A 14,440-nucleotide genomic window follows, 5' to 3' on the forward strand; every position below is an offset into this window, starting at 1 on the left:
CCATGGGTACCAGGTATGCAAATGGTACACAGACAAACATGCAAGCAAAGCACAAAAACAAAAAATAAACAAAACAGAAGAAGGAAAGAAAGCAAGAAAGCTGGGCAGTGGTAGTGCAGGCCTTTAAACCCAGCACTTGGGAGGTAGAGGATGTGGATGGGTATCTGACTTCAAGGCCAGCCTCATCTACATAGCCAAGGCTACAAAGAGAAACCCTGTCTCGAAAAACCAAAACTAAACTAAATAAAAAATTAAGATACGAGCCTGGAGTGATGGTCCATACCTTTCATCCCAGCACTTGGGAGGTGGAGGCAGGAAGATGAGTTTCTATCGTCCTTAAGTTACATAGCTAGTTCAAGTCTAACCTGAGCTATGAGTAAATGCTGAATCAAAAACAACATTTTAATCTTTAAGCAGCGTTTTATCCATTTTCTGTATGTTGAAATATTTCATGTAAAAATTGTGGAATTTAGGCAAAATAACATTATTTCTGAGCCATGCAGGAGGGGATATCAGTGTTAGAAGCAAAGTTGCAGTTGGGCTAAGACTAACGAGTAGATACTTTATTGATCACAGAATTAGAAATTAATTGGGCAAGAAAATATATGTGTTTGTGTATTTATTTTGATACTTCTGGTTCTTCTCTGAGATACCATTTTATGAGGCAGGTATTTGTGTGTATTTAAATGTGAAATTTGCTTTCTTTTTCTTTTTTTAAAGGTGAAAAGCAAGCAGCTACTCACATAAGTCTTGATCAGGAATATGACTCTGAGTCGTCCCAGCAGTGGCGAGAACTGGAGGAGCATGCTGTAGCTGTGGCTAATAAAGGAGTGATTCCGTCCAGTTTCTACCCCACACAGTACTGTTTGAACAGCTACTCCGATAACTCCAGATTTCCACTTGCAGTTGTAGAAGGTGATAGAATTTAACTTAAAAAAATAATGTGGACGACAGTTTTGCCTGTGTGTATGTATATGTATCGTATGCATGCCTAGTGTGTAGAAGAGGGTAATAGACCTCCTAGAATTGGAGTTAAGAGATGGTTGGGAGCTGCCCTCTGTGTTCTTTGTAAGACCAGCAAGTGATCTTAACCATTGAGCCATCTCCAGCTCAATGCTTGATTGTTTATTTATGGCTTTTTGTTCTTAGAGCAAATTCTAGATAATTTATGATATGTCATGTTACTGGAGGCCATGTGCATGAGGACAACTCACTATGTACTGAGCTGCATTTATAAACAATGGTGGGGCTCTAATATCCATGTATGTGACATGGTGCTGGAGTACCAAGAGAGTTACATTAGAGCCATCTAAGTCACTTCCAAACTGAGTTCTGTAAGGTGACAGAAGACAGTTGGGGCAAAAAACAAAAACAACTCACAGAAGATGTATAGAGAGGCAGAGTTGAGTTGGCGAAAGTTATTAAATGTTGCCCTTTTCTTTTGTAGAGCCAATTACAGTGGAAGTGGCTTTTAGAAACCCTCTAAAAGTCCCACTTTTGCTGTCTGATTTGTCATTGCTCTGGAAGTTTCAGCCTAAAGATGCCAGTGGAAAAGACATTGAAAAGGTTAGAGAACGAGTAAGTTACTAACAGGTGTCTCAGCTACTGCCTAACGTTTTGTTGCTGTTTCTATTTTTTCACTTAGTTTTCCTTAGTTATAAACACATGAGCTTATGCTTGAAATGTAACAATACAGAAAAACATGAACTTAAAACTACCTTTTATGCCATTTAGAAGTAACCACAGTAACATTTTGCTATGTGTCTCTATATTGACTTTTTTATTTGTATGGTTTTGTTTTGTTGTGTTTTGCTCGTGTTATAGACTTCCTTCTACTATTCATGTTGCTTTATTTGCTTATGCTGCTTAGGATGTGTTTTCTAGTGTTAAAATGTTTAATACTTCATTTTAAAAATAACTTGTTGTATGGATGATTCATAGACTATTTTACTGTCATTTACTAGTTGGTTTGAATGTTTCCATGCTTACTATCAGAATAATTCCATGGTGAAATTTTAAATTTAAATTGTGGTAGAATGTTGGGTCAAACCTATGGCCCCTTCTGTGTGAGGCAGGCCACACTCACATACTCTGTGGTGTTTTTGTGCACAGCCTTTAAGTCATTATTTTGGCTATTGTTAACTGTGAGCAGTTGAACTTCTCTTCCGGTCTTGTCCTCTGATGACTGCATCTTTGAATAGATCATTTATCTGCTATAGATGAATCAGACTGAACAAAATGAAAACTATACATCAAGTGCCTTCTATAGCTTGGCTCTACTGTGGGCATGGAGAACACACAGTGTAAGCACTTAGAAGAGCTAACGTCAGTCGATTGTGCTCTTTGTAAATTTGGCCAGTGAGATGTTAATAATTTGTTATTTTACTCCTTAGTATGTTGATTTTTAAAAATTATATAATTTGTTCTTTAGGTTACAGGTGAACCTGAAATGATTGGAACTGAAGTTATTTCAGAATTCTTAATTAACAGTGAAGAATCTAAAGTGGTAATTGTTTTGATAATTTTTCTATCTTTCACCTTTCTGAACTTGTAAACTGAAAACAAAATTTAAAAGACCAGCTTAATTCCAACAGCTGTTACATATTCTAGCTTTTTTTTTTAAGTCTAAAGTTTGAAGAAAATAGTAGTTTATCTTTGATTAAGTTTTTGGAGAAGCCTGGTACAGACTTTTGACCATTGGTGTTAATATGACAAAGGTGCATAACAGACAGACACTTAAAATGTACAGATTTCTTTCTTTTTTTTTCTCTCCCCTTTCTTTCTTTCTTTCTCTCTTTCTTTCTTTCTTTCTTTCTTTCTTTCTTTCCTCTTTTCTTTCTTCCTTTCCTTCTTTCTTTCTCTCTTTCTTTGTGTTTTTCTTTCTTTGTGTCTTTCTTTCTTTTCTTGTCTCACTGTGTACCCTTGGCTGCTCTGGAACTCACTTTGTATACCAGGCTGGTCTTGAACCCACAGAGATCACCTGGCTTTCCTCTTGAGTGCTGGGATTAAAAATGTGTGCCCAGCCAAGCTTTTTTTTTTTTTTTTTTTTTTTTTAAATTATAAGCATTCTTTTAGGGCTGGGATTTGTTTAGTTTGTGCAAGGCCATGTATTTGTGTCCCAGTACTACAAAAGAAAAAATAATATTTTTAAGGATTGAGACATAAAATATTTGATTTGTTTGCTTTTTGCTTGGCGTGGTAGTACATACCTTTAGTCCCAGCACTCAGAAAACAGAGACAGGTAGATCTATATAAGTTTGAGGCCAGCAAGTTCCAGACTAGCCAAATCTACATGGTGAGACCCTATCTCAATAACAAAACAACCAAAAGAGAGGGGGGCTAAAACGATTACTGAATTTATAGCTCTTTTTCTAAGAAAGATGTTTTTCCATATTTAATCCAGCAGAGGAGAGACTATGACTCTTAAGAAAGTGATTTTCCCAGGCCAGTGCTCTCCCATTGCACTTAGGATTTGCTGGCCCCTGTGATTTCCCCTGAAGTAAAAATTAAAATAAAAGGATAATTTTCCATAAGAAAAATGTCATTTTGAAGTTGAGATCATGAGTTAATTCTGTAACATTCCAAAATTGAGGAACTGTGCTATTTAAGATCCTTTGAAAACAATAAGAATGACTTCAATATTTCCATAGGCAAGACTGAAGCTCTTTCCCCATCACATAGGGGAACTGCACATTCTGGGAGTTGTGTATAATCTTGGCACTATCCAGGGCTCCGTGACAGTAGATGGCATTGGTGCTCTTCCTGGATATCACACAGGTAAAGCTATAACATTGCTAAGCAGTTAAAACGTACTACTACTTCACCATCCTATCCATGTGTGATGGCGCACGCCTTTAATCCCAGCACTTGGGAGGCAGAGGCAGGCAGATCGCTGTGAGTTCAAGGCCAGCCTGGTCTACAAAGTGAGTCCAGGACAGCCAAGGCCACACAGAGAGACCCTGTCTCAAAAAACAAAAAACAAAACCAAACGTCACCATCCCATAGAATACAATGAGTGAGCAAACGTTTTTTCCTAAATAGGTCTAATGTGCCTTTCGAACATATATATCCAGCCTTTTGACATTGCCCAGGCTATGTTGTCATCTACTAAGTTCCAGTTTGAGTACTGTAGTCAAATTAAAAATATTGCCCAGAATAATTTCATAATATTTTAAGTAAGCCTCTAATTTTGTGTTAGGCTACAGGCTGAACAAACCTGCTATATAATGGCATCTAGGCATATGTTAGCAATTTAGGTTATTCTAACTACTGACATAGGTTTAAAAGTAAGGGATTTTATTCTCTTGATAATATTTTGCTACTGATCTCTATTTACCAAATTCTACCTTAAATAAATTTTTTATGTTGAAATGTTGCTGCCAATACAAAACCACTTTAGTATATTTTGTTTTTAATGTTTCCTTTCTATAAAACAACATAGTAAAGAAACTGTTTTCTCATTGGATATTACTCAGAGCCACCTGTGGCAGCATATGCCCATGATTCCAGCCACTTGGGAGGCTAAGACAGGAGAAATGGATAGCCTGAGAAGTATATAGACGTTGTCTCAAGATAAAAATGGTAAAATTTGTACCTCCCTGGTAGTGACTTGACTAGCATGAGGTTCCAGGTTCAGTCTCCAGTATAGACCAACAACAGAAAAAAGTCACTTGAAATATTGATCTCTATACCCAAAAGGAGCAGATTTAGTTTTAAGCTGATATTCTTGGTTCCCTAAACAGTATTCTCTGCAAACTTTGAAGAAAACTAAAGATATATATACGTGGCTTGTTGAGTCTTGTTTGTTTTTTAAATAATTTGGGGAACTCTACAAGATCCTAATATTACCTTATATTTAATGTATAGTTGGTTGAGTTTAGGTTGAAAAGATGCTGAGAAGGGAGTTTGCAATAAAATGCTGTAGTTCCAGAATTTACTTTAGTAGATATCTTATAACAACTTAAAATTGGATGGAGTTGATGTGTGTGAGTTTAACATTAATAAAAGCTGATTGCTAACAGAGGGATCTCTGAGAACACTTGGTGAACTTTGTACTTGTAATTAACATCTCCCCTTGGACAGACAAGAAACTTAAATAGAAAGGATGAATGACTAGGAACAAAAAAACTACAAACAAAAACACAAAAGTTGAATGTGGTCTTCTGAGTTTTACTACAATATTTATGCTTCCTGTTTAATAATTACTAGACAGGTCATTTGTAAATAGTCTTACTAATTTATTGCATTTTAAAAGCAGTGTGAGTGAGTATTGAGAATTTTTTTACTCTCCTTTTTCACTGGTACTTAACTTTTAATTTAGTACCACAGAGTTATGGTAGCCATAAAATACAGCTAATAGGGTGATAAAAACAGATCATAATTTATGCTAGTGTGGGACAGTGACCTTGAATTACCATTAAAGTCTCATCTTTTAAAGAGTTTTCATGACATTTTAGTGTAGGTTCTTTTCATACAGAATGTTCATAGGGATCTGAGCATAATAATTTGTGCGAACGCTAATCTGGAACTGTCAAATTAATCAAAAGCCCTGAGTAACCGTCAGCAAAGATGGAGTTGTACGTCCATGCGAGTCCTTTCACCTGTGTGAGTACTGTGTGAAGCCTTTGGTGAAACCTCACATAGATACTGAATAAGTTAAAGGAACTATTATAATTTTCATTGTTCAGCCTTCTGAGAAGATGTAGTCAGCTATACATTGTCAAATTAGTGCCATATTTGATATGAATAAAAGTAAAAAGCTGACAGGTGTTATGTATTGACTTAATATTTCCTCATGGCCTTGTCAATAGTGGGATTGTAGTTCTTGGGTTTTTTTTTGTGAATAGGAATTATGGTTTATAAGATGCATGTTTTTTAAAGACTTCTCTTCAATGATGAGTAGGCTTTATGCAATATGAGTAAATCCAAAAGAAAATAAGAAATTGAATAGCATACCATAGATGACATTAAACATGGAACTAAAGTATCCGTACCACTGTAGTTAGGTGTGTTACTCAGCAGCTGCCTGGAACCTAGCATTTATGAAAGTCTGTAGTATTCATACAGTCAAGTTAACTTAAATAATCAAACTATCATATGTTTAGATTATTGATTTATCTTTTTATTTTTTTAATTTCAGGAAAACATTCTCTGAGTATGTCGGTCCGAGGGAGGCAGGATTTAGAAATTCAAGGCCCTCGACTTAACAACACAAAGGAAGAGAAGACGTCTGTTAAGTACGGTCCCGACCGACGTCTAGACCCTATAGTCACAGAGGAGATGCCACTTCTGGAGGTATCACACTTCTCCCCATGCCATGGCCTAAAGACTGCAGAGCCAGATGATGGTTCACAGAAATTAATTTTAGGCTGAAATTGTTGATAGTACATTGAACTGCACCTTTTGTTGTTGTTGGTGGTGGTAGTGGGTTTTTGTTGTTTTGTTTTGTTTTAAGACAGTGTCTCTCTATGTTGTCCTGGCTAGCCTTAAAATCACAGAGATCTGCCTGCCTCTGCCTCTGCCCCCTGAGTGCTAGGATTTGAACTGCACTTTTAAAGTACTGTTAAACTAGCTAAGTGGTTCTTATTGGCAGGAGTCAGGCTGTATGCATCTGGAGAGTAACCCAGACTCAAACAAAATGACCTGTAGTGTGTGTGTGTGTGTGTGTGTGTAGGTGAAGGGGTCTCCAGGCTATGCCAGTAGCAAAGAGACCATGAGAAAAAGGTGTCAAAACAGAAGGTAAAGCAATAGGATGTCATGTGCAAAAGGAAAGTCTGTGTTGGGGTATGGCAGAGTACAGGGTTGGCTAGGAGAATGGGGGAAAAGATGAGAGAATCAAGGAAAGGTGCTGTAGTGAGACCTAATGCTGTGTGTGCTAGTTTCCAGTTTGCCTATTAGGGAAGTTGGCAGGAGACCACCTTCCTCCAAAAGGTGCCTGTCGTGTGATCCCACAATGGTGTTTATGTTTTTAGACCTTGTGATGTGATCTTAAATATAGTATTGGTAGTTTGTCATAAATAGCGTCATGCCACATGATTGGATGGTAGTAGTGATACGTATTGAGGGGAAACCATTGTTGAGCTGTATATATTCTGCTCTGATCTAATGCATTTAAAGGGGGCAGGATTTAATGGCAGCAGGGGGTGAGGGGAGGGTGTTTACAAGCCCAAATATCATTTTCTTGTTGATAATATTTTTATTTATTTATTTATTTTTAGTTTTTTGAGACAGGGTTCCTCTGTGTAGCTTTTGGCTGTCCTGGACTCACTTTGTAGACCAGGCTGGCCACGAACTCACAGCGATCCACTTGCCTCTGCCTCTCGAGTGCTGGAATTAAAGGCGTGCGCCACCACGCCCGGCTGTTTGTTGATAATATTTTAAATGCGTGTTTTAACTTTATTTGGTACCCTTGTCCATATGAGGGATTTTACTTATCTAGACTATATAGCTTTTATTTGTTGTTTCTTTGTTCTATATTGGCTCTTCTAGTTAAAATCTTTTAATTAAGTTAAGTTTGATTGATTGTGATGCTGGGAATCAAACCAGGGCCTCACATGTGCTAGACATAGACATTCTGCCATTGACCCAGCTATGTCTTTATTTACTAGTGTCTGTATGCTTTAAAAAACCATATTCTTTCCATTTATTTCTGGTGTTTCCCTTCACATTGTTTATTCTGCATGAGTGTATGGGTGCTCATACTAGAGTATGCGTGTGAAGTCGAAGGATAGCTGTTTGTCTCCTGCCGTGTGAGTGTGAGAGCCGAGCTCCTGCCAATCCCGTCACCTGCTGACTCTCATCATGTATGTGGAGTCCCCTGGGACTGCTGGCCTTCCCAGCTCTGTGTACCAAGTACCTGGGCACCCTGCCTGTCACATTTGTGTACTCTTCTGAGTGTCAAGGGAGGATGACCAAAGTTTGTTTCTGGTCCTCTCAATAGAGTGTTTGCTGCTCGTCGTGCTGTCTATTTGCTGACAGTCTGAAAATATCCACTCTTGTTTATTTAAAGCTTTTGTTGTTGTTTGCTCAGATATGGTCTATTATGTAGCCATAGCTAGTTTGGACCTTCATACACAGACCAGGCTGGCCTGAGATCAGCCTGCCCCTGCCATTTGAGTATTGGGTTTAAAGACATAGGCTGCCACGTGTGGCTGTTTGCTTGCCATTGTGTGCTGCCCACTTGATTCAGCAGTATTTCCTTATTTCTGTATGTTTCATGTCTTTGGGTTTGCCATGTTAATCTCTGAGTCTCCCACTTTCCTATTCTGGCTTGTCAAGTTCTTTCAATAATAATTCATTGACATTAAATAGTTCTAGGTAAGATTAGCTCTTGGAGATGAATTGAGACAGATTAGAGTTTAAATGTCATGTAAGGTCTGTTCTCTTTTAAAGTTTAAAATTATAGATGTTTGTCTGGAATCTATGAGTCTTACTTTTAAAAGCTGATATTCTGGGGGCTGAAGAGATGGCTCAGCTGGAGAGATGGCTAGGAGCGCCGCCTGCTTTTCCAAAGGTCCTGAGTTCAATTCCCAGCAACCACATGGTGGCTCACAACCATCTATAATGTGATCTGATGTCCTCTTCTAGTGTGCAGGTGTACATGGAGGCAGAAAACTGTATAATAAGTAAATAAATAAACAAACACTGCATAATAAATAAATAAATAAATAAATCCTTTTTTAAAAGCTGATATTCTGATCACTATAGGAAGTTTTCAAAATAAATTAGTAGAGACATACTTGATTCTACTAGTTCACAGGTTTTGCTGAACCATATAATTGAAATGTTCCTTAGTTATTAAAATTGTTAAAAGTGTGTCTAGCCTGACAGTGGTAATGCACACCTTTAATTCCAGCACTCAGGAGGCAGAGGCAGGCAGACCTCTGAGTTTGAGGCTAGCCTAGTTTACAGAGCGAGTTACAGGACAGCCAGGGCTACACAGAGAAACCCTGTCTCAAAAAAATCAAAAGCAGGGCGGAGTATATTTTGGCATTTCTTTAATTTAGTAATTTTACTTTTGAAAGGGCTTCATACATGAGCCCCACATCTCCATCGTTCCCACCCCTCCAGCTCCCCACTCCTTCTGCGTCTTCCCTCCCACCTTTGTAGCCTCTTGTAAAATTGCCATAGTTTTCAGACCATAAGACATGCTTTTCCCCCAAGAAAGGGGGGCAGGGATTAGGATGCACCTTATGGTCTGATTGCTGTTTTTACTGTTTTTCTTGTTTTATTGCTCTAAAAACTGGGTGTGTCTTATGGTCACGTATGTCTTATAGTCCGAAAAATACAGTATTATTGTTGCGTGTTTCTGGGTAAACTTGCGTCCAGTTTCACTAGTATGTTCCTGTCCAGGGCTGACTACATAGTATGGTGTGACCTATGTGAGAGTTCCTTCAGTTTCTTTTCTTATCAGCAGTTAACATCTGCAGCTCTTCATCTAGAGTGGGATCATGGAAAATTTCGCCTGTCAGCATGTGTTTTCACATCAGCTGGTGCTGTCGTTTTGTTGATCTTGCTCTGGCAACCATGTTGTTGGTAGTTCATGGGTGCGTCTTCCTTGACGTACGTAGAAAACACTAACAGACGACCCTTTGGTCTTCTGGCTCTTACAGTCTTTCTACCCCTTCTCCCTTGATGGTTGCTAAGCTTAAGGTGTAGGTGGTGCACGACAGTTGCTCTCAGTTGACACATGGTTATAGCCAGAGCTTTATCCTCAGCTCCATTGCTGTGTCTAACCTTAGAACGCTCCTGACTGGCTAGGTGGTTATGTGAACCAGGTACTGCTGTTGGCTCCAACTTTGTGGAACTTAGTGGCCTTCAAATTCTATCCCTCCTGGGTTTGGAGCTGCTTGTGCTATGATGTGTTTGTTCTTATATTGGGCAGTTTGAACATTGTTATCGATGCTGCTGTACCTGGGCAAGGTGGCTGAAAAGGGGCAGCTTTACTCTACATAGAAACAACTAGGGTTTAGGCTAACCAAACAAAAGTCTTGTAAAGAACCAACATTTATCTGTATTTAGGGTTGACGTGGGGACCAGAGGCTGTTTGTGAGTGTTGGATGTGTTTTTTGGGACTTTCTTTTTGTCTTTTGTCTGCTAAATCACTGAGACATCATTAACTATGTTTCTAGTTTTGGTTTCTTAGCATTTCTGTTCATTGTATGAGCGCAAAGACGGTTGTTGGGTGGTCTCGCTTATGCCTGACTTTAATTCACAGGTTGCAAACCCTCAATTTGTTAGATCTAGTTTTGCCCCATTGACTTCCTAAAAGCCTGGGGTTTTGTGGAGCCTTTTGGCCTTTGAATCATGGTTCTCTATGTTCTCCTGTGGGAGCCGTGAGAATTTACTGATGCAGTTAGCTAATTTTAAACCTGGCTGTGATGAAGGTTGTAAGACCAATTTTCTTCTACTTTCTACAGCTTGTTACTTGTCCATACTCTACATAGTGCCAGTTGGTAAATTAATCATGTTGTTCTTGTATTTTAAATTCAGAATGTCATTAGATACTTGACTCAAAGATAGAGTTATAAGCCGGGCTTGATGACACACACCTTTAATCCCAGCACTCAGAGGCAGAGGCAGGTGGATCTCTATGAGTTCGAGGCCAGCCTGGTCTACAAAGCAAGTCCAGGACAGCCAGGGCTACACAAAGGCCTGTCTTGAAAAACAAAAAAACAAACAAAAAAGATAGAGTTATGAAGTAATTGTTCTTTTAGAAAAGAAATGCAGTCTCTTACAGAGTTGCTTATTAGAGGTTCAGAATTTTTAACAGTGTAATAATATTTTTTCCCTCCAATGCAGGTGTTCTTTATACATTTTCCTACAGGGCTCCTCTGTGGAGAGATCCGGAAAGCATATGTAGAATTTGTCAATGTCAGCAAGTGTCCTCTGACTGGATTGAAGGTTGTGTCTAAGCGCCCAGAGTTCTTCACTTTTGGTGGCAATACTGATGCTCTAACGCCGCTGAGCCCTTCCACATCTGAACACTGCAGTGCTTATAAGACAGTTGTGACAGGTTCCCCCTCCACGGGCACAGCACTTGTATCATCAGCGTCACCTGTGAATTTTGGGACTGGCACAGGACAGCAGCTGGAGGCCATTCCTGTCCCACTTCCTGACTCTGTGCTGCTCCCTGGAGCTTCTGTCCAGCTGCCAATGTGGCTTCGTGGGCCTGACGAAGAGGGTGTTCATGAGATTAACTTTCTCTTTTACTATGAAAGCGTTAAAAAGCAGCCTAAAAGACGGTGGGTAATTTAAGCCTTTTAAAGTGTAAGATCCTCACTTTAATATATTATACATCATTGCTTACTAAGAAGTAACAATATTCCAAATTATGCATGATGTTTATGTATCTAAACTTTTTATAATTATAACTTAATTCTAGGTAGCTAAGAATGGAAAAAAAATTAGAGCAAAGCCAGGCATGGTGGCATACCTTTACTCCCAGCACTCGGGAGGCAGAGGAAGACAGATCTCTGTGAGTTTAAGGCCAGCCTGGTATACGAAGTGAGTCCAGGACAACCAAGCATGTTACACAGAGGAACCTTGTCTCAGAAAAAAAATATATTAGCAGAGCAAAGTGTTGCACACCTATAATCCCAGCACTAGGGGAGGCAGAGGCAGGCAGATCTCTGTGAGTTTGAGGCCAGCCTGGTCTATGAAGTGAGTCCAGGACAGCCAAGTCTGTTACACAGAGAAACCCTGTCTCAAACAAAGTAACCTCCCCCCCCCCCAAATAAAAGGATAGAAAAAATTAACTTTATGAATTTTTTTTATCAGAAAATGAAAGCAACTAAACAAAACTTAGTTGTTTGTAGTTTATAAACTTACTGATTCTTTGATAGACTTACATGCGGTGTCATTTGTATGAGAAGTCTTCTCCCAAGTAGCCATCCTTTTGTAAGACTATGGTTTTGGCAGATAGGAGAAATGTGTGTGTGGTGATATGTTCCAGTGGACCGATCACTTAAGAAGTGCAGCCTCCCTGTTCTGTACATCAGGCCTGCATGTCGCACAGGAGGATTCTAATGTTACTATCAACTTTATAAAATTAAAATTAATATTTTTTTATTCTGTAGAATATCTAAATGTCCTGTGTAAGGGCAAAAACAGGAACATACTTGAAGTGATGGTACATCTTAGGTCTTTAGTAATGTGCATTCTCCTTAAGAGGATAGATAGAAGGAGAACACTCTGGCCAGAGAAACTCCTAATGTTGTGGTAGTGAAATAAGCTTCAGAGGGCAGAAGAGATCTCAAATGTAAAAACCACATGGATAGGAACCAGCCACCTCAATGAGTAGCTTTGACTGTCAACAACAGTGTACCAGTTAGAAAATAAGAACTAATGCTTTGCCACGGTACAAATTGTAGGAAAGAAGTCAAGTAGGGTTCAATGGGGTAGCATGTGCCTGGAATCAGGGTGAAGGCCACCCTGAACTACACAAGACTTTAGCTTAAAAAACATAACATTTGAAATGTACAGCTTTGACCATCGAGTTAAAAGTTCAGGTTTTGGGCTTTGGGAGATGTGCCTCAGTGATTAAGGGCTCTTACTGTTCTTCCAGAGAACCTGTGTTTGGATTCCAGCCTCCATATTTGGTGTCTCATAATTGCATGTAATCTAATTCTGTGTGATCTGGTGCCTTCTTCTGGCCTTCTTGAACACCTAGCCATACACACACAAATTTCTTTTAAAAGTTGTGGGTTTAGCTTGGTAGTTTTAAATATTTACTTACTTAAAGGTTTTTTGAGACAGGATTTCTCTGTGTTTGCTTTGGCTGTCCTGGCCTCGCTTTTGTAGACCAGGCCTCGAATTCACAGAGCTCTGCGTGTCTCTGCTTCCTGAGTGCTTGGATTACAGGCCAGCTCCACCGTGCCCAGCTGGTAGTTTTAATTTTGGGACCTGTTTATTTTGAGATAAGATCCCACTATGTAGCCTTGGCTAGCCTAAAACTCAATGTAGATTAAGTTTGCCTCAAATTTATAGAGATCCTTCTACCTTTGCCTTGTTTAAAGGCATGCCTCACTGTACTCCTGGGACATCTTTGGAGCCCTTTTTAAGAGAGAAGCTATAGTTGTTGCTATGTGAAGGTTATTTTCACTATGATACGCTTGAGCTTGAGGGGCAGGAGAAAAGCCCAGAGCCAGGAATAGTGTTAGTTTCCTTCCAAACTGAGGAGAGACAACTGAACTGAACTTACTAACTATAATTTTACCTCATTGTATTCTTTGTTTTTCTGGTTATATTCATGTTTCTGGTCTTTATTTAAATTAGAGATTTGTAACACAGGGAGAGAATCTTAGATTCAGTTTGCATGTATTTTTAATCTTCAGACACAGAGTATTAAGACACACTGCAGTTATTTGTACTAGCCGGTCTTTGAATGTACGAGCGACTGTCTGCAGAAGTAATTCACTTGAAGATGAAGAAGGCAGGGGAGGCAACATGCTAGTCTTCGTGGATGTGGAAAATACCAATACTGTAAGTTATTTTAAAGCTTAATTTTGTTTTCAAAATTATTTAGAAACGTTTGTTTTTAGTAATTTTTTCCCCACAATTTATCCTAAGTAGGAATTTAGAGCTATACACATGGACTAGTATGAAAACATCCTAAAATTCTCTACTGGCTTTGATTTTGTGAAGGGATCTGCTGATAATAGGATGGTAATGAAGTGTGTGTAGTTCTGTAAGGATTTCACTCTCTCTAGTAATAATAATTCTGTGCTCACACTTTCTGACAGTACCATTCCCTTTAGATAAGACATTTCTGGGCCTGGAGAGATGGCTCAGAGGTTAAGAACACTGGCTGCTCTTCCAAAGTTCAATTCCCATCAATCACATGGTGGCTCACAACCATCTATAATGAGATCTGGTGCCCTCTTCTGGTGTGCAGGTAGATAAGACATTTGTGTTGGAACACTCTAAATATATTTTTTAAAAATATGATTGTAAAGCTTATAGAGCCTCAAGGTGATGAGTTCAGATACTTATCAAATGTTATTACTTCTGTAATGCTTGCTTTTAGCCTCAGAAATCTGTGAGACCACTTTTTAAGGAATATTGAGAGGCCGGGCATGGTGACACATGCCTTTAATCCTAGTACTCAGGAAGCAGAGGCAGGCGGATCACTGAGTTTGAGGTCAGCCTGGCCTACAAATCGAGTCTAGGACAGTCAAGGTTACACAGGGAAACCTTGCCTTGAAAAAAAAAAAAAGGAAAGATTGAGGTTTATTGTGCTAAAATATTGATGGTTTTTACAAGACAATGTTCATTATTGAGTAAAAAAAAAGTTGGAAATTTCTAATGTCAGATTATCTCTCATTTAGGAGAACATAAAAATTACATACAATAGCCACATGGTGGTAGCTCATGACTTTTTAATCCTAGCACTTGAGAGGCAGAGTTGGAGGCCAGCCTGGTCTACAGAGTTCCAGGACAG

The 14,440-nt window shown here is 39.0% G+C and overlaps 1 protein-coding gene across 4 annotated transcripts in view; it reads left to right on the forward strand.

The window, feature by feature from the left end:
* Positions 1-14,440, forward strand: part of TRAPPC8 (trafficking protein particle complex subunit 8) — an 88,155-nt gene that overhangs the window by 54,307 nt on the left and 19,408 nt on the right. For 3 of the 4 annotated variants that reach the window (XM_084780440.1, XM_084780443.1, XM_084780441.1), the window contains exons 15-21: positions 721-915; positions 1,448-1,578; positions 2,432-2,506; positions 3,651-3,777; positions 6,140-6,294; positions 10,801-11,243; positions 13,335-13,482. In XM_084780440.1, coding sequence (XP_084636566.1) covers positions 721-915; positions 1,448-1,578; positions 2,432-2,506; positions 3,651-3,777; positions 6,140-6,294; positions 10,801-11,243; positions 13,335-13,482 — 1,274 coding nt within the window. The remainder of the gene's footprint in view (positions 1-720; positions 916-1,447; positions 1,579-2,431; positions 2,507-3,650; positions 3,778-6,139; positions 6,295-10,800; positions 11,244-13,334; positions 13,483-14,440) is intronic. The other variant, XM_084780442.1, reaches the window with a different exon arrangement.

This window comes from Acomys minous, assembly GCF_964271855.1.
Source record: "Acomys minous genome assembly, chromosome: 4".
NCBI lineage: Eukaryota > Metazoa > Chordata > Mammalia > Rodentia > Muridae > Acomys > Acomys minous.